The 21,209-nt window shown below is 38.2% G+C and overlaps 1 protein-coding gene across 8 annotated transcripts in view; it reads left to right on the top strand.

Annotated features, from left to right (window-relative positions):
• The window catches only part of PIBF1 (progesterone immunomodulatory binding factor 1), a 231,456-nt gene that overhangs the window by 196,270 nt on the left and 13,977 nt on the right, over positions 1-21,209 (top strand). For 3 of the 8 annotated variants that reach the window (XR_003519162.1, XM_027589900.1, XM_027589897.1), the window contains one exon: positions 7,626-7,904. The exons of 1 other annotated variant lie outside the window; for it this stretch is intronic. Coding sequence is in view for 4 of the 7 variants with exons in the window: in XM_027589897.1 (XP_027445698.1) it covers positions 7,626-7,676 (51 nt within the window). In the remaining 3 variants the exon portion in view is untranslated. Of the gene's footprint in view, positions 1-7,625; positions 7,905-13,612; positions 14,463-21,209 lie in introns of those variants that run through there. 4 more of the 8 variants (XR_003519164.1, XM_027589899.1, XR_003519163.1 and 1 more) reach the window with 3 other exon arrangements.

The raw sequence follows: 21,209 nt of genomic DNA, 5'->3' as shown, positions 1-21,209 counted from the left end.
CATTATAATTTTTATAGTTACTATTTTGAATATTTTCAATTTTCCATAGCAACATTTTTCTTACATCTCATCTAATCTTGTTAATAAGGAATTTATGATGCACATATTTGAAAATAAGATCTAGTTATTTTATAATCTTAGTTTTTTTTTAAGATTTTATTTATTTATTTGACAGAGAGAGATAGTGAGAGCAGGAACACAAGCAGGGGGGCAGTGGGAGAGGGAGAAGCAGGCCTCTTGCCAAGCAGGGAGCCCGATGTGGGGCTCTATCCCAGGACCCTGGGATTACGACCTGAGCTGAAGGCAGACACCCAATGACTGAGCCACCCAGGTGCCCCAGTCTTACAGTTTTATAACTAAAATGGAAACATTTCTAATTTGCTTCCAGATCCTTTGGCTGAAATTATTTGCTATTGATATTTTTCCCTGATACCAAATTTAATGCTGAATAGATGGATGGATGTGTGTTCATATATGCATTGAAAAGATGAGGAAAACACAACTGCTGTCAATGGGGCGATAGGGTAGAGGTAGAGCTGTGATGTAGAAGAACTTGAGATACTTGTCTTTATATGCTTTTATATTCATATGAGCCTTTTACAGTACCCATGTGATAATTTATGTATGAAGGGAACCCCAAAAGGTGCATTTGATAGACACCTTTCTCAAATTCTGGCCATTAAAATCACAGATAGGGCAGAGTTGTTTTTCAGGCATTGAATGCCCCAACAAAGACTAGATTGAGCCATGGAATGTAAGTGCTGTTAAGTGTAGGAGCTGTGTTTCCACTGCCTTGCACAGCCCAGGAACAAAGTTGATACTCAATAAATATTTGGAATTGAGGACTTAAAAAAGAAATGGTTAGGTGCCTTCCTGATTTACTTATCTTCTTAGCTGTTAAAACTCTGCTGGGTGGGGTACTTAAGTGTTAACACTAAAAGGACAGGGACAGTGAAAAGCAGCAACTCCCAAGGCTGTGTGGTTAGTGCCCAAGACTATGGTTAGTGCTACTTCTACAATGGACAGCACCAACTCGGTCCCTTTCATTCATAATCACCCAGTTCATTCCCGCTAATCACCTACTTTCTCTCTCAAGGTAGCTTTTAGCTGTGCTAGCCCTTTTCTCTAGGCTTACCTTGCTCCTTTCTAGAAAAAAAATTGGAGCTGTTCTAATGCTCTTTGGAGCAACTTTCCTTTTTCCTTCCAGAGCAGCATGGAACTAACTTTTGCTAGTATTCTGCTACCATCCTTTTCCAAACCAGCATTTTTACTCAGAATTCATATCATTGTCACTATTTTCTTAATAAAGGTGCAGATGTTGGGCGCCTGGGTGGCTCAGTCGTTAAGCGTCTGCCTTGGGCTCAGGTCATGGTCCCAGGGTCCTGGGATCGAGTTCCACATTGGCCTCCTTGCTCAGTGGGGAGTCCGGTTCTCCCTCTCCCTCTGCCCCTGCTTGTGTCCCCTCTCTTGCTGTGTCTCTCCCTGTCGAATAAATAAATAAAATCTTAAAAAAAATGCAGATGTTAGCAATCCTGCTCTTAGTCTTTTCTCCAAGCAGATTGTCAGCATTGAAACAATAAAAAACCTTAGGCTCCAGGGAGGGCAGGGAACATCACAAGAATAGTAGCACCAGTACTTTGTGTATGAGGTTCCAGATGACAGTGAGTTTATGATAGGGTTCAGACCTTAATTTCAATTGGTTATCTCAATGGCTAGCATCTCTTGGACAGGTAAATTACGTTTATGTAATGTAAATGGCTATATCACCACATGACTCTGTAGAAGTGATTTAGAAGGCTACATGTGGTCATCTGGAAGACAAAAAATGTTCAAATAAGTACAACTTAGTTCAACAGGTTTGTCCTGACTACATGTAGGAACCCTTGCTAAACATTATAGAATATTTGATCATTTTGATACAGATGAAATTGGGTGGACTACTTTAAAGTAAAATAAAATGCTAAGTGCTATGGAAATTTAAAGAAAGAAGAGATACTATGATGTTGATGTGCTCCTGCAGAAAGAAAGTATTTGAGATTCAGGCCTTGAAGAATGTGTAAGATTTTGACAGGTGAAAATGAGGGTTAGAGAGTGAGAAATTTCAAAGGCAGAAAAAGTACAATATTCACAAATTATTTTCTGATTTGTGCTTCTTTCCATTATTCAGTAATAGGATGTCTAATATGTACTTTTTATATCTAGAGTTTATTCCTTTCTTTTTTTTAAGATTTATTTATTTATTTGACAGAAGTAGAGAGAGCATACGCAGGGGGAGTGGCAGGCAGAAGGAGAGGGAGAAGCAGACTCCCCACTGAGCAAGGAGGCCAACTTGGGACTCGATCCCAGGAGCCTGAAATTGTGACCTGAGCCGAAGGTGGATGCTTAACCAACTGAGCCACCCAGGCGCCCCAGGACTTTATTCCTTTCTTACTACATTCTTATCCCTGACTTCAGTCACTTCATGACCCATTAACACTTTCCTTAGGACAAAAGGGGAAATAAAAGTAGATGGCATAGGGGCGCCTGGGTGGCTCAGTCGTTAAGTGTCTGCCTTTGGCTCAGGTCATGGTCCCAGGGTCCTGGGATTGACCCCCACACGGGGCTCCCTGCTCCACGGGAAGCCTGCCCCTCCTCTCCCGCTCCCCCTGCTTGTGTTCCCTCTCTAGCTCTCTCTTTCTCTCTCTCTCTCTCTCTCTCTCTGTCAAACAAATAAATAAATAAGTCTTTTAAAAAAAAAAGTAGATGGGATATACCTACAGTAGTCAGATTCATAGAAGCAGAAAATGGACCAGTGGCTGCTAGGAACTGGGGGCGTGGAGAGCTACTGTTCAACGGGGACAGAATTTCAGTTACACATGAGGAAAAGGGTGTTGTGGATGGATGGTGATGATGGTCGCACAACAATGTCAATATACTTAAAATGACCTGTACACTTAAAAATGATAATGGTGGCAAATTTTCTGTTACGTGTATTTTAACCACAATTTAAAAATTATTTTTTCTAAGTAGATAGGTTATAAAAGCAGTTTTTCTCATCACGCATCACAAATGAATTTGGCAGTTACTTGTAATATGGTAATATAATGAATACAACTGGATGTATTAAGACAAGTGACACAGGATGCCGCGCTGGGGTAGCCTTACTACAGGGTTGTGTGCTAACTCTGTACCTCCCAACCTTTCTCAAGACATAACCACACATTTGTGTGGCACTCCAGGTTAAAGAACTTTGCTGGTGGATTGAAGCCTCCATCTCTGGAGGCTGAGGGGATCAACAGTTCATCATACCTATGACGCTTCCTTGTGACATTTGTACTGAGACTCTGGACTCAACTTTTTTTGATGATGAATCTAGATTTATCTCACCAAAGTATGCTCAGACCTCAAGATATGTAGCTATGCACATTTACATTTCAAAAAAATGACTTTTCAGTTCCTAGCATCATGAATTCTAATTGCAACGTCTTCCTGATGTACTTTAGCTGGTAAGCTAGTTTAGAAATAAGGAATTTCTTTGTGAGAATGGAAGTAGGGCAGTGAAGGTTGAATGATACAGGACAGTCTCTCATTTAGTTGGTAGGAAAGCCAGGTCAGCTGTCCTAGACTCACTTAGGTTGGGCCCTGCCTGTGAAGACTCTTTAAATATTTATTTCTGGGATTCCCAGCTTATATCTTTTTCTGGAAAACAAAGTTACTATATCTACTAGACAGCATCTTTCTTTTCTTTAGAAAAGTGGCACTTTTCTGGTGGTTGAACACAAATAGATTCTTAATTTCTAGCTTTTTTTCTAGATTCCAGGAATAATCCACCAGGTGTATGATATCTGTATCATCATCATTCTTTCTCATTTTTAAAATACTTTCTCAGTGTGTTAGAATCCCCAAGGAATATATTAATGTTTTAGTTGACTGCTTGTCGATGACACAAAGGTACCTATCTTATCAGTTATTTATCTCCAGAATCACATTGTAACAAGGTAGATTAGTCCTGGTAGGTTTCCAGTTAATCCTGTCATTTGTTTCTGCCACAGCCCTCTGAGCGCTTCCCTAAATCTGGAGTACAGTTTACTTAAGGTTTGTTAACACTCAACTGATAATCCAAAGTTTTCACTAATTCGTACTGTTTCTTTGTAAAATCACAAATACAATTAACCTAAACCAGCACATAAAAATTAGAGCTATATGCCATATATACATATAAAAAGGGTTTCATGTAATGGAACCTATGAGAGATCAAATATCTCAAAAGTCAGTTTGTGCAGTGGAAAAGCAGCTAATCCCTGGAAAGAGGCACACTTGACTGTGGCAAATCTACCTCATTAACACATCTGATAAAGAATGTATTGGTGGGGAGGGGAGGGGGGAGGTGGTCTGCTGTGGACCAAACACAGATAAAAGGAGTCAGGAAGAATTGTCTGCTACTGAAATTCTTGTACTGTCCTTTTTGGATCTTAAGATTCCTTTTTAATATCGAAAGTTTTATTTATCTTCTTCCCATGTACACAGAGCAATAATATTTTTTGTATCAGTCAAATGAGAAAACACAGATGTACAAATTCTCTACCCTTGACTATAAGCTTGAAGGTCTGTAGCTTGGTCTGTAGAAGCTACTTTCAGATTTTTTTTTGTCCAGGAGCCACAGTTAAAAAACCAGTTCGCATTGTGACCTAGTGATGATTACACACTTTCTCAAAACAGAATTTACCCCAGCTATGGCAGGTACTCTGACGTTTTCTTTTTTTTTTTTAAGATTTTTATTTATTTATTGAGAGAGAGAGAGAGAGAATGGTAGAGAGCATAAGAGGGAGGAAGGTCAGAGGGAGAAGCAGACTCCCTGCTGAGCAGGGAGCCCGATGCGGGACTCGATCCTGGGACTCCAGGATCATGACCTGAGCCGAAGGCAGTCGCTTAACCAACTGAGCCACCCAGGCACCCAACTCTGACGTTTTCTATCTATTCTAGTCTGTTGACTTTTTTTTCTCAATTCTGGTCTTTAGCCGTTTAATTGATTTTCATACTTATGGGTGGGGACCCAAAGTTTCATTTTTTTTCCTTCCAGTTTTATTGAGATATAATTGAAGAGGCCTACAGTTTCAAAAACACTGACATAGATGTGCTTCTGAGACTGTGCGAACCTTAGACTTTTAGCTGGCTCACCTTTTCCGGTCACCCAAAACCTCGCCATCTGTTTATCTGAGAACCACGCAATTTTTCAGTTTTACTGTGGCTTCTTATGGTCTGTGACTGTTTAAAAAAAAAAGGAAAGAATGCTGGTAAAATTAGCAGGCATTCCTGGCCAAATGACAATTATATGTCTCATTACCAATTAATAGCATTCTGATTTGTACTTTGGTTTCTTCTGGATTTAGTTAGCCTCGGTCACCTTTTTTTTTTAAAGACTTACTCATCCATTAGAGAGAGAGAGAGAGAGCATTCATGCGCTCACAGCAGAGGAAGAGGGAGAGAAGAGAATCCCAGGCAGACTCCCTGCTGAGCACAAAGCCCAACTCTGGGCTCCATCCCGTGACCCCGAGATCATGACCTCAGCTGAAACCAAGATTCAGACAGACACTCAACCAACTGAGCCATCCAGGCACCCCGCCACTTTTTTTTTTAAGTCATCTCTACACCCAACATGGGGCTCGAACTCACAACCCCAAGATCAAGAGTTGCATGATCCACCTTCTAAGCTAGCCAGGAGCCCGGCCTCTGCCAATTTTCAGTTCTCTTAGCAGACAGCATCTGGCCTTCCCAGTGATTTCTTGATTTTGCCATGGAAGCTTCTTTGACTTTTTTTTTTAATATTATGCATTTTATTTTTTTTTTAAGATTTTATTTATTTGACAGAGAGAGCAGCAGAGGGAGAGGGAGAAGCAGACTGCCTGCTCAGCAGGCAGTCCGATGTGGGACTCAATCTCCGGACCCTGGGATCATGATCTAAGCTGAAGGCAGATGTTTAAGCGCTTAACCAACTGAGCCACCCAGGTGTCCCTCTTTTTTTTTTTTTAAGATTTTATTTATTTATTAGAGAGTGAGAGAGAGAGAGATCATGAGCAGGGGGTAAAGGTAGAGGGAGAAGCAGACTCCCCACTGAGCAGGGAGCCCGAAGTGGGACTCGATCCCAGGATCCTGGGATCATGACCTGAGCCGAAGGCAGACGCTTAAACAACTGAGCCGCCCAGGTGCCCCACCTTTTTTTTTTAAGTAGGCTCCACCCTGAGGTCAAGAGTTGCATGCTCCACTGACTGAACCAGCCAGGAGCCTTTCTTTTCCCTTTAATACTAAGGACTTTGAACTTTCTTTTTAAGAAGGAAATATGAAGTGTTTTAATACAGATTTTCACTTTAGAAAGATAAGCTTGGAAGAATTGTGGATGATTAATTGAAGAGAGAGCCAGATCAGAATTAGGAAGCTCTTGCAGGAATCAAACCAGAAACAATGAAGGCCCAGTGCTGTCAAGATAGGAACAGAATGAGTTAAGAAGATATTTCAATAAAAGCTAAGTTTTAGACTGCTTAGAATGAATGTAGTAAGTGAAAAGAAGAAATCTAAGATGAAGAAGAATCAAATATTTCTGGTTGAGATTACTGAATAAAGTGTGATACTATTCACCGAGACAGAGACTATGGAGGTTTGGGAGAGTTCATTTGACATACTGAATTTCAGTCACCCGTGGAGACCATCCTGTGAAAGAATCTATAGCTCAAGTTAGAGCCATAGTGTAAAGATTCGGGAGTGGAGGAGAGTCTACCAGCTTAGTTAGTGGTAATTGGAGTTGGCCAAACCATGAATAAGGTCAAGAGGAGCTGATCATTGAAGTCACTTCCTACAGTTTGTACATCAACGATCAACTATAAAACAATATAAAAAAGATAAAATTACAAGCTGTCATACTTATCTATATGCCTACACATACATATATTTAGAAATATGGTCCTTCATAGTTTGAAGCAGATCTAAGTGGGAAAGAAGTAAACTGCTTATTTATTGTAATATATTGTATTAAAATAGGACGTTTTGATAGGAATCAGTGCCTTCTGTGAGAAGTTCTGAGTGCTATCTCTGTAACAGTCCACCTCCCCTCTTTTTTGTTACTATGTACAGCAAGGCTCTCTTTAGATTGAAATGATTGAGCAGTAAAGCTAAGAAGTTCTCTGGTAAATACTTAGCAATTCAGAAGCTCAAAGTACAGTGATTTGGATCTAGTAATTTTTTAGTAAATATCCATTGCATGAATAAATATCCATATATAGACAGATAAGACAAATGAAAAGATCCACGTCTTCAATTTTTTTTATAATTCTCTTTGAAAATAAAATCAATTCATAAATACTTACCTATGTATGATATGTTAAATACAGGCTTTGAGCCAGAAAACACAGATGTATATTTTTTCTACAGACATACCAGGTGGGAGATTATTTCTGACAAAAGGAAGAACCTTTGCCCTAAAGTATCTTTCTGAATTAAGAAAAGCAATTATTTACTGTAATTTTACATACAAAGCCCCAATATTATATAGGTACTTAGTTCTCTGAACTGCCTCTCTTATTTTCCTTATAAGCATTTTACTTGATTTTTGTGGGGTTTTTTTCTTTTTTCTTTTTTCTTTTTTTTTTTAACAGACCAAAAAAGAAGCACCAGAGTGGTCTAAGAAAGAAAATATGAAGACCTAGTGTTTTGGATGGATTTGCTCTATCATTATTTACTCCCGAAGTTCTTTCTCTGATGAACAGAAAGTTTGTCATAATCATGTACTTGGCATTTTTTTAAATGACTAAAGTTTATTTTAACTGAATGTTAAATTAACAGATTTCAGCATGATAATCAAAATGTATGAAGTGCAAACAGTAGTATGCTTTGTATTTGGTTTTATCTGTTTTGTTACAAAATAAATATATACTCTTCTGATTTAAATTTTAGAGCTTTCATAATTCTCAATGCATTTTTAAAGTATGTGGCTTATAAATATTTGGCTAAATATTGTCATATTGGTGAGTATATTTTCTAACTATATAAATACTAGGTTTAAAAGTCATAACAGAAATACCAAGACACTGTACATTTTTTAAAATTTAGAATCATTTGTGAAATCTAGTAGAAGACACTACAAATGCCCAGTAATGTTGGTCAGATATCACATAAGTAGGTGGATATGAATTGCTGATTGTTTCTTTTTTGTTCAAGATTTTATTTTATTTATTTATTTGACAGAGAGAGACAGTGAGAGAGAGAACAGAAGCAGTGGGGAGTGGGAGAGGGAGAAGCAGGCTTCCCACAGAGCAGGGAGCCCAATGCGGGGCTCAATGCAGGGCTCGATCCCAGGGTCCTGGGATCATGACCTGAGCCGAAGACAGTTGCTTAACAACTGAGCCACCCAAGCGCCCCTGCTGATTGTTTCTTTGGGCTGTTTTTCCTTATACTTCAGATGATCATTAATCAATAAAATCGAGGAGAAAATCTTATTTTATTGGCCAAGTAAAAATTTGGTGGAAAGTCTCTCATTACATTGGTGAAAACAATGCTGATTCAGATGCAGCAGGATGGACCAAATTTCTAGTCAATGAGGAAAAAAAGTAGCATTTTCTCTTTTTCTCAACATAAAATACATTCCATTTCTCATTCAAGAGATAAAAGTTAAAGAAGAGGAGGAAGGAGGGAAACAGAGTAAGAAAAGAAAAAGAAATATACTTTTCTGTATCAGGTTTTCTCAACTACTGTTGAACATAGTGGCTGGGTAATTCCTTTGTTCCAGGTGGGAGTGGGGAGCAGCCCTTTGCATTGCAGGATGTTTACCAGCATCTCTGGCCTCCACCACTAGATGACAGTAGCACCCCCCCCAGTTGTGATAACCCAGAAATGTCTCCTGTCCCCTGGGGTAGCAAAATCACCCCCTGCATCCTAATGAAGAACCAGTGATATCGATGATTATCCTTGCAGATACAAAACAAGAATACCATCTGTTCAGTGTGTTCTTTGAAAATCACAATAGTACAGAACTATTAGTTGAGTGAGAGAACAGAAAAAGTAATAAGTAATATCTCCCCCTTTGATAGTAATATATACTTGTAAATCTGTCGTTGGCCTGAAGACCCTAATCCCATTCCCCCTCCTTGTTCCATTTAGCTAAGTATCTTCTAACATATGATTTTCTGCAACAAAGGTTTGTGAATATGACCTTTCTTAGGCATGCATTTTAAATCCAGAATGTGTGTATAATTCATTAAAACTAAATTAACTTGTAGACATAATTTGTTTCCTTCTAAAATGATAGAAGAAAATGTCTTATTTTACTTTCAACTCTAATTATAAAACTGAAAGCATTTTATGATTTACTTTAGTCGGTTCATTATTATATGATATTTTAATATAAAGGAATACTGATTGATTATCCAGGTTAAAGTAATGGTGTGGACAAGGGCACAGAAGTAGGAAAATTAGGAGCTCATTTAAGAAATAGAAACTACAGTGATGAAGAAATTGAGGAAGTCTTCCTCGCTCCAAATCCTTAATTTTCTTCCCTCTTCCTTTCATTTCTAGATGTAATTACGTTAAAAAAAAAAGTTCCTACTATCATTTCTTACCATAATAGCTATTAATAAATCTCAGAGTTAGATTGTTTTTTTATTGAATTATATTTGACATACCATAATAGTTTCGGATGTACAACATAGTGAGTTGATGTTTTTATATGTTATGAAATGACCACCTCGATAGGTCTAGTTACCCTCTGTCACCATATGAAGTTAATACAGCATTATTGACTATATTCCCCGGCTGTACATTACATCCCAGGGACGTATTTATTTTATAACTGGAAGTTTGTACATCTTAATCCCGTTGCCTCCTTCACCCAACCCTTTATCTCCTGATAGATTGTGATATGAAAGCTTCTTGGAAGACCTTTGTGGGTTTCTAATTCAGATGTCACTCCTTCCAGAAAGCTTTATCTGTTCTACCATAATAATCTGTGTTAAGTTCTCTGTACTTTATATCTCTTTAATTCTGTTTACCATATTTTACAATAATTGTTTATACTTGTCCATTTCTTTGAAGGCAAGAATTGTTTCTTAACGCTTTTTTTTGGTCCTTAGTATCTAGCACTGTGCCTTGAACTTAAGCAGTAAATGTTTACTTGATGAATTTGACCTATAAATTTTTATTTTATTAATGTCTTAAAAATTAGAGATGGGGCTTGTTTTAGTATCATGCAATCTATTGTAGCTCATTTCTTAACGTCACTACAACCCTTGCCTTTTCTCCAAATTTCCAGACCTTTACTTTTTCACTTTTTTTTCTCCTTACCACTTCCTTTTTTTTTATGGTAAAAAACACATAACATAAAATTTACTGTCTTACTCATTTTTAAGTATGCAGTTCAGTAGTATTGAGTATATTCACGTAATTGTGCAGCAAATCTCCAGACTTTTTCATCTTTCAAATCTGAAACTACACTCATTCAGGAGCTTCTGTTTTCCTCTTTTTCCCTCCCTGGAAATACTTCTATTTCTATGAATTTGACTACTTTAGATTTCATGTAAGTGGAATCATACAGTATTTGCCTTTTGGTGACTGGCTTATTACGCTTAGCATAATGTCCTCAGGGTTCATCCATGTTGTAGCATATGTCAAAATTTCCATCTTACTTAAGACTGAATAATAGTCCATGGTATGTGTATACCACATTTTGCTTAGCCATTCATTCTTTGATGGATATCTGGGTCGCTTCCACCTCTTGGCTATTGTGAATCTCCTTGCTTCCTAACTTTATCATATCCTTTCCTGGCTTTGGCATTTTCTTACTAAAAAATAAATAAAAACAAAATTAACATAAAATTCTTTTTTTCCTTGCTAAATGTTTTATGAAATGTCGTCCAAATTTAGAGTAATAGCTACCATTATCAAGCTCATTCTATCAGCCAGTTGCTGCATTACATGCTTTCTACTCCTTAATTAACTTAATCTTCGCAGTAACTTTGCCAAGTAAGCATTATCTTCATTTTTACAATGAAGAAACTGAGATTCAGAGTAACTTAATGGCCCAAGATCAGACACATAATAAACAGTAGAAGTAGATCTGAACCAAGACTAATTCTAACGGCCATGCTCTTTCCAGTATACTCTACTGCTTCTATCCCCACTCCCCACCCCAGTGAGATAGAAAGGATGGGGAAAAATCTTGATTTATCAGCTTTCTTGGGGGGGGGTGAACTATATATATATATATATATATATATATATATATATATATATAGGACTTAGCATAGTTGGATTTTCATTCAAGAAAAATCCATGGATATAAGATCTATTCCTAAAGATAATAATGTTGCAGTGATAAAGGATTCTGACATGAAAGAATTCCATGTTCTTCTAATAGTCTTTTCTAAGTTAATAGTATATAGTCAACTTTGCAGAACCAGCTGAATGTTCTATGCGTTAATTCACGCATTCATTCAACAAGCATGAAAAATCTAAAATGTATAAGGCATTTAAACTTTGAATTGTTTGTCCTCACCCTTTTCTCAAGGGGCTTTGAAAAAGAACTCTATGATGTCTCAAACACCAGAGGAGAGGTTTATTCTTATCAACCTCGATACAAGAATTTCAGAGTACTCCAAATTCACTATCTTGCACCGACAGTGAATGGATAATCACCCATCAGAAATTTTAAAGCAAGATTCCCACACTTAGAGAAGGTTGAAGCTATTAATGAGACAGATGCCCTTTTACTCTAAAATCTTGAGAGGCTAAGAATATGCAAAAAGAAAAGGGGGGAGGGTGGGAGAAAAAATATAGTTTAATCTCACTTATTTTAGAAAGTAGTAAGTACTATAAATGCTTCAAGGAAAGATTTCCTGAGGCTTGGAGGTCACCCGACAAAGCCAGCCAGTTAGCTATCAAAGAGTCCTCACTAGATATCATTTACTTTGGTTGATTTACAAGAGTCCATAGTCCAGACCTCAGCTCTATAGGCTCAGAAACTTAATTTTATTAATGCATTGAAGGTGACATCTTTCAAGAGTATACCCCCACTTACTGGTGTATAAATCATGTATTTTGAACAAAAAGTAAAACTACAGACTATGACCCTAGGATCAGTGCAGATGGAGGATTCTCTCCCTGTTCCTCCTTGGCTTCTGCTATACTGTATACTCATCATTTTCCTCCTTCCTCCTCTTCTAGCTGATCGTAAAACATGAGAATTTTTCAGTTTCTTTTTCCCCTTAAATCTTTTTCCTATTCTGTACTTAATGTCTTGATAATTTCTACTCCCTGGCTTTAGTTACTATGTGCCAATATTCCCAAATTTTTACCTCTAGGCCAAACTGTTCCTTTTAATTTAACACCTGCTTACTTGACATCTCTACTTGGATGTCCTACTGTGACCTCAAACTTGACATATACAAAAATGAGTTCAAGTTTCTTCTCTAGTCCCTCAGTTTCAATAAATGGTACCACCACCTACTCAGTGACTCCTCTCATGAACCTAGGAATCATTCTAGACCCTTCTTTCATTAACTCCCAAGCATTCGGTCACCAAGCCTTGTTGATCTGCCTCATAAATATTTCCCCTTTTTACAAAAATTTTGATTATGAAAATTTCCAGATATACAAAAGAGCAGAATAAACAGTGGTGGTACAAAGGAGGAGACAGACATGTTCACTGTTTGTGGTAATGGTTTAATGGGTGTTTACATGTGTCAATGTTTATCAAATTGTACATTTTTTTAAAAGATTTTATTTATTTGAGAGAGTGTATGCACAGAGCAAGAGAGAACACAAGCAGGGGGAAGGGACAGAGGGAGAAGCAGACTCCCCATTGAGTGGAGAGCCCGACGCAGGGCTCAATCCCAGGATGCTGGGATCATGACCTGAGCCAAAGGCAGACGCTTAACCGACCAAGCCACCCAGGTGCCCCAAACTGCACATTTTTTAAATGTGCAGTTTATTATATGTCAATTGTAGTTTAATAAAGATGTCTAAAAAGAACAAAGAAGGGCACCTGGGTGGCTCAATCAGTTAAGCATCTGGTTCCACATCAGACTCTTGGTTTTGGCTCAGGTCATGATCTCATCATCATGGGATCAAGCCCCACAATGGTCTCTGCACTGACCTGAGCATGGAGCCTACTTGGGATTCTCTCTCTCCTCTCCTTCTGCCCTCTCCCCACCACGTGTGAGCTTGCTCTCTCTCTTAAAAAATAAATAAAATTTGTTTTAATTTTATTATTTTTTAGTTTTTTTAAAGGTTTTATTTTTCACTTGACAGAGATAGACACAGCGAGAGAGGGAACACAAGCAGGGGGAATGGGAGAGGGAGAAACAGGCCTCCCGCAGAGTGAGGAGCCCGATGTGGGGCTCGATCCCAGGACCCTGGAATCATGACCTGAGCCGAAGGCAGATGCTCAACAACTGAGCCACCCAGGCGCCCCTTTTTAATTTTAGAAAAAAAGAAAAACAATCAGGAAATCACTACTTAGTAACCCCTGATGAAATAAATGATTCAGGCATCAAACACCAATGAATGCTAAAGCAATGAGATACAAGGATAATAGGGAACTTACTATCAGCCATAACCACCTAAATTTTATTTATTTTTTTTATTTTTTAAGTAGGCTCTACACCCAGCGTGGGGCTCGAACTCACAACCCTGAGATCAAGAGTCATATTCTCTACAGTCTGAGCCAGCCAGGCACCCCCTAAATTTTCTAATCAACCTTAGCATCACTAAAAGTGGGGTGAGCAAAAATTACGTGCCTATTGATGTGATGTAATGTGAAGTAGAAAACACCACCTTTGCAGTATCCTTGGGGAAAAAAATGTAGCCTGAATCAAATCAAGTCTTCAGATCTAACGTCAGTCTACAAGCAAAACAAGAAATAGATCAAGCTGAATGACACCATGAAGAAGGAATTGACTAAATCCAAAATGTAGAACATTCTGGCCATTGGAAATGTCCAATGTTTCTAGGTCTTTCTTATTCGTAGGCTTTTTTGATTGACAGAGCTATGAAATAAGTGTTCTTAAATGGAGGGGGGAAATCATGAGCTCTGATATATTCAATCTAATTTAAGATTTTGTGACGATTTCAACTTCTTTGATTTTATATTTTGTATTTCATTTCCTGTGTGTGAATTTCTGTCAACCTTAGTTTAAGCCCTCGTACCCTCTTCCCTAAGTTATGTCAATAGTCTTCTAACTGTCCTCCATAAATCTACTCATGCCTCTCTCCAAACCATTCTCCACAGAACAATAATCTTTTTCTTTACACTGTGATTTTTTATTTAAAATTTAATCTACAGTTTATATACAGTACTTACAAGTCATGAACTTGAAAACAGAACAAAATGCAATTGAGGTATAAGCTAAGAGCACATAATGATACATAATTTAATGAAACATAATGCCATGTTTCAATAAATTTAATTCAAAATTTTTATTTTTTTTTAAACTTTTTATTTATTTATTCATGAGAGACAGAGTATTGATTTCTTTAAAGAGATTTATTTATTTGAGAGAGAGCACAGGTGGGGATAAGGGGCAGAGGGAAAGGGAGGAGCAGACTCCCCACTGAGCAGGAAGCCCAAGGTGGGCTCAATCCCAGGACTCCGGGATCATGACCTTAGCCAAAGGCAGATGCCTAACCGACTGAGCCACCCAGGCACCCCTAATTCAAAATTTTTAAATAACCAGATAGATGAGCCTTGTTTTTTACTAAACCCATGTTAAATATTGGTTTCATATGAGATAGAGAATAATTTTATTTTTCATTTAATGCAATCATGACCATTTTAATCATAAAATTGTACATCATTGGCAAATTTTTAAGTTATTGACTATATTGATCATAATTTAAAAAATTTTTTGCAGTAGTTGCCAAAGGTGTTTCACTTGTTGCCTTCATAGACTAGAAGTTCAGAATTATATTTTCTTTCTTTTTTTTTTTAAAACCAACAAAATGAGTTTATCTGGAATAGCAGATAAATTGCAATTTAGGACTAGAAAACTATGGTGAACCATAGGCAAGTTCCCAGAATTATCTTAACTTTTTTTTTTTTTAAGTAGTCTCCTCACCCAACGTGGAACCCAACATGGGACTTGAACTCATGACCCCAAGATCAAGATGTGAGCTGAGATGAAGAGTTGGATGCTTAACCAACTGAGCCACTCAGTTACCCCTGGCAATTATCTTAACTGTAAAGACTACCATGGAAGGGGTTGACATCCAATTCTTTTTTAAAGAACATTACACAGCTCAGGGTGCCTGGATGGCTCAGTCAGTTAAGTGTACAACTTGTGATCTCAGTTTAAGTCTTGATCTCAGGGTTATGAGTTCAATCCCCGAGTTGGGCTCCATGCTGGGCATAGAACCTACCTAAAAAAAAACAAAAAACAACTTTTACAATTCAACACACACAAAAAAATTCCAATTAAAAATTGGGCAGAAGACCTGAGTAGACATTTTTCAAAAAAAGACATAAGATGGCCAAAAACACATGAAAAGATGCTCAACATCATTAATCATCAGGAAAATGCAAATCAAAACCACAATGAGATATCACCTCACACCTGTCAGAATGGCTATTGTCAAAAAAAAAAAAAAAGAAATAACAAGTGTTGGGTAGGTTGTAGAGAAAAGGGGACCCTCGTGCACTTTTGGTGGGAATACAAATTGGTGCAACCACTGTGGAAAACAATATAGAGGCTCCTCAAAAAATTAAAAATAGAAATACCAAAGAATTAATTAAAAAATAGAAATACCATTTGACTCAGTAACTCCACAATGGGGTTTTTACCCCCCCAAAAAAAACAAAAAAATCTGATTCAAAAAGGTATACACACCCCTATGTTTATTGCAGCATTATTTACAATAGCCAAGATATGGAAGCAGCCCAAGTGTCCATTGATAGATGAATGGGTAAAGATGTGGTGTATACATATATAAGGGAATATTACTCAGCCATAGAAAAGAATGAAAGCCTGCTATTTGCAGCAACATGGATGGACCTATTAGGCTAAGTGAAATAAGTCAGAGAAAGGCAAATACCATACGATGTCTCTTACATGTGGAATATAAAACAAAACAAATGAACAAACAGACTTTTAAATACAGAGGACAAACTGGTGGCTGCCAGGGAGGAGGTAGGTTGAGGGCTGGGTAAAATAGGTGAAGGGGATTAAGAGGTACAAACTTCCAGTTATGAAATAAATAAGTCATGAAGATGAAAAGTACAGCAAAGGAAACCTAGTCAATAATATTGTAATAACATCGTATGGTGACAGATGGTGAACATCAAGTAAGATAGAGAAATGTCAAATCACTGTGTCGTACACCTGAAACTAATAGAACATTGTATGTCATACTTCAATAATAAATAAAAATACATTTAAATTAAAAAGACTGCTGTGTTGGCATAACATTATTAAGGTAAATACTTCTAAGTAGATGGATAAAAATATATATTTTATTACCCCCACTCTATAGATCTCAAAACTATTCCTAAATTTAGCCAGTTTTAGTTCTTATACAAGAAGTAGGTCATGCTTCCGTTATGTGGAAGGAGAATATCTGTAGTTTAGAAAAATCTTCATAAATTTCTTTTAAGCACATGTTGATACATTATTTTGTCTTTTGCGCTTTACTTTTATTTTTCTTATTTTATAGTTGAGCACTTCCCAATTCAAACACGTAACACTACCTAATACATTCAATTCTGTGACTAATAGTCTCCAAACTGTATGAAGCAGTTTAGAATCTAACATATTGTCCTAAATGGAATGAGGTGGAATAGAATAAAAATGACCATCCTTTTAACCCAGATACAATATAAAGTGTTCCTTTTCTTTTAATAATGGAAATGCTTATGTACTGCTTACTAGGGGGGAAAGTTTTAAGCTCTGATAAATCATCCAATTCCACAGCATGTAGCAGTTGTATTCCTTATTGCTGACAGCTTCATAAAAACTATTAAGTAGTTTCAAGCACAGAAAAAGAGTAAAGGTGTAGATATTGTTTTTAAGTTTCTAAAATGCCCTCTCCTGTGGATAAATGGATTAAGAGCAGAGAAAATATTAATTGCAATCTGTCCTTCAAATAATCAAAACAGGGGGCGCTTGGGTGGCTCAGCCGGTTGAGCATCTGCCCTTGGCTCAGGTCATGATCCCAGCATCCTGGGATCGAGTCCCGCATTGGGCTCCCTGCTTGGCAGGGGAGTCCGCTTCTCCCTCTGCCTGCCGCTCCCCCTGTTCGTGCTCTCTCACACTCTGTCAAATAAGTAAATGAAATCTTAACACACACACGAATAATCAAAACATGAACTCCCAAAAATGAAAAGAAATGTTAGAAGTTGATCAAAAACCTTGACTATCAGCTTCGCCCTTTTAGGGAAATGCGTTAAAAACCCTTCAGTTAATTTATCACTACAGTTTCCTTCCATGTAAAGCCAGGGATGGTGGGAAGATTGTTGGTCATGACTTCTAAATATTTGTAAAAACTTGTATTATACTCTTGCTACCATACGATTTATTAAACACTCTAATTTTACTCTATCACCCTGTACTTAGCATGTGCAATGGTAAAACCTCGGCCAGGTCTTCGACATTTTTTTTTTAATTGTAGAAAAAAACGCAAGAGAAGTTTACCCTTTTAATTTTTAAGTGTCTGTTACAGTATGAATGGTGTGGTCGTGAATGTTTAACAGGCGGCTTCTGGGGGAGGGGGGAAGACCGGAATTTGGTAAGACCCAGATTTCCACGGTGGGCTGCAGTAAATATTCCCACGGGGGCCAGCATCACACCCCGACAGAGGCGCAGAGACGCGCTCGGTGGGCTGCAAGGCGCGAGCCGACTGATTCCAGCGCCCCTGCTGACGCCCCAAGAGTGCAAAGCCCGCGTGCTTTCAAACTCCTCTTGAGCTACTCCCTACGTTACTCCGTGACCTTTTCACAGTTCCTTATTCTCTCCCAGCTCTTTCATTTCTCAGGGTTTTCACCACATGCTGCTTTGCTTTCTCTGCCCAGAAAACTGCATCCTCCAGTCCCGGGGTGCTCCTCCTCGTGCTTTAGATCTCAGGCTTCCGCTATACACACGCATTACAAGAGACCTCGGGTCATGACACAAAGTGTAGGAGTTTCTTTGTTTTTAGTTCTCAGGGGTTTTTGTTTTTGTTTGGTTGGTTTTTTGGTTTTTCCTTTGTTTTTTTAAATGTAGGTCTTTTTTTTTTTAAAGATTTTATTTATTCATCTGAGAGAGAGGGAGGACGAACTGGGGAGAGGGGCAGAGGAAAAGGGGGAAGCAGAGTCCCCTCTGAGCGGGGACCCGGATATGGGGCTGGGTCCCAGGACCCCGGGATTACAACTAGAGCAGAAGGCAGATGCTTAACCGACTGAGTCACCCAGGCGCCCCTAAATGTAGTTCTTTAAAAAGAAAAAAAAAAAAATCTTTCCAAACCATTGCCCTCCACATACTAGGATGGGCATTGACATACAGATTATTTTATAGGTCTCAGATTGCCAGTCCTGACCCCATCGCTGCCATTACTACATCTCCTTAGCTGGGCTAATTTCTCACATCCGTTTACATTCTAGTCCTTCTGTTCTGGGAGCCTGTGAACCCGTGAACCTGCCTTCCAGCAGATTTTGCATATCAGCTCTAATCCAGTAATTGGTGATTTTATAGTTTCACTGGCAGAGGACTACTTTATTCTTATGGGCCACAAAGCTTCACTCCCCATACCAGCCAGCTACACAAGGGGTATTTCATTTATTTCCAATGTTCCTATTGTAACGTGATTTTGTCATGAGACTTCTAATGATCTAACAACCCTCTTAAAAAAGAAGAGTGGAGGGTGCCTAGATGGCTCAGTTTGTTAAGCATTGGACTCATGATCTCTGCTCAGGTCTCCATCTCAGAATTGTGAGCTCAAGCGCCCTGTCAGGCTACACTCTTGGTGTGGGGCCTACTTAAAAAAAAAAAAAGAAGAGTGTACCTCATTTCTTCCCTATATCATTTAAATACAATGGAAATGCGTCCGCCTTCAGCTCAGGTCATGATCGCAGGGTCCTGGAATGGAGTCCCACATCAGGCTCCCTGCTCAGTGGGGAGTCTTCTTCCCTCCCTGCCCCTCCCCAACTAGTGCGCACGCCTCTCTCGAAAAAAAAAAAAACTAAAAAATCTTTTTTTTTAGATTTTATTTATTTGAGAGAGAGAGAATGAGAGATAGAAAGCACGAGAGGGAAGAGGGTCAGAGGGAGAAGCAGACTCCCCGCTGAGCAGGGAGCCCGATGTGGGACTTGATCCCTGGACTCCAGGATCACGACCTGAGCCGAAGGCAGTCGCTTAACCAACTGAGCCACCCAGGCGCCCCAAACTAAAAAATCTTTAAAGAATTTAAAAAACTAAACACAATGGAAGTATAAGTCATTTTAATCATCTTACAAACATTGTCTTCATAGTAATGGGATTTATTTATACCAGTATATATTCCCATTGACATCATTTTCAGGAACGTACTACAAAATACTCCATGGGGCTATTAAGTTTTCTCCTCTCTCTCCTTCCCTTCCTTCCTCCCTCCTTCATCTTGCCTTTTTTTTTTTTGCCCTTTCTTTTTCTTAAGAAATTTCTCTTTTTTATTTCCTTTTGTTAATAAATTGGTACCTGAGTAAGAATGAGTCGGTGTTTGTATCTTCTTTGCTCTGTTACTTTGTATCTGGTATTTATTGAATATATGTTTTCTCTATCTAATCATGCTTTATCCTCTGTTTAATAACTATAGAACAATTAAAACATTTATTGAGAATCTAAAATTAAATACCTATCCCCTAAACCTTCAAAGTTCATAACATTTGTAATTCCTTAAACACCATCTGTGAGTGCTTTCATTAGCAAGTGGTTCATGTTATATAGCTGAAATGTCACTAACATTAAAAATTGTGCTCTTAAATGTGTTTAGACATTCTACACTGCTGATGACTTCTCTCTCATTACTCTCCTCACTTCTCTGCAGTACTGCACTCAGAGTCATAAATCTTCTGCCTCTTTTATTCCCAGTTCTTTCCATTTATTTCTGGTACGATCATCTTGATTTGCTATTATTGGTGTGATTGGATCATTATCATTACTGGTTACTAGTACAGTTCCAGGAACATACTGTCTGCTCCGTAAAATGTGAACTCCACTTTTATTTTCTTCTTTCTAGTGTTTTATAAGTTTTAAAAAGCGCTTTCCCCCCAAAAGGCCTTCACCTGGAGCTAGAACAGAGCTATGACCGTAAGGACCTAGAACAAATAATGAAAACATTTATCTCATTCCTATTACCTTTGGTGACTAAAAGATAAGACACTATGTCCATTAGAGCAAACTCGAGGAGGGCAAAAATCTTTAGGGTGGCATATTTACTGCTGGTATCCTCAGAGCGTAGGTCAACACCTTACACGTGAATACTTAATAGAGGATGGTTTTATCAATGAATCTGTGGACAGGCAGGGAAAACAGCCATGTCTTTACTCATGTGGTGCTGAATGCTCACAAATACATATGTATTTCCTTTTTTTTAAGACTTTATTTTTAAGTAATCTCTCTACCCAATGGGTGGCTTGAACTCACAACCCCAAGATCAAGAGTCACATGCTCTGCTAAGCCAGCCAGGTCCCCCAAATATGTATGTATTTTAATTAATTGTAGAATTAACAGTCCAGTTTCCATCTAGTTTGATTAAAGTGTATGCATTGATCAAAATAAATTATATGGCCAAATACCCCACATCTCCACGTGGGTTCCTAAGTCACAGGTTCATTGTGTACCTGTTGTTTCAATAAAGGTGAAATAAAATTTAGCATGTGATTGTTCTAGCAAATATTCATGCAGACAGGTGAATTGAGTGTTTAAGAAAAACCCTGATACTGATTTGTTTTGGTTTTACAGAATCAGGAGGAAGTGGTTTTGGCAGAACTATTCAGATGTTGATATGATTTTCTTTGCTCTTATAAATAGTCTTGCATTTAATTTTTTAAATACAAGGTTTTTTTTAAAGATTTTATTTATTTATTTATTTATTTGAGAGAGAGAGAGAGAGCATGAGAGGGGGGAGGGTCAGAGGGAGAAGCAGACTTCCTGCTGAGCAGGCAGCCCGACGCGGGACTCGATCCCCGGACTCCGGAATCATGACCTGAGCCGCAGGCAGTCGCTTAACCAACTGAGCCACCCAGT

Source organism: Zalophus californianus, chromosome 3 (assembly GCF_009762305.2).
Source record: "Zalophus californianus isolate mZalCal1 chromosome 3, mZalCal1.pri.v2, whole genome shotgun sequence".
Taxonomy (NCBI): domain Eukaryota; kingdom Metazoa; phylum Chordata; class Mammalia; order Carnivora; family Otariidae; genus Zalophus; species Zalophus californianus.
Note: the sequence above shows the minus strand (reverse complement) of the source record. Positions and strands in the feature narration are given on the sequence as shown.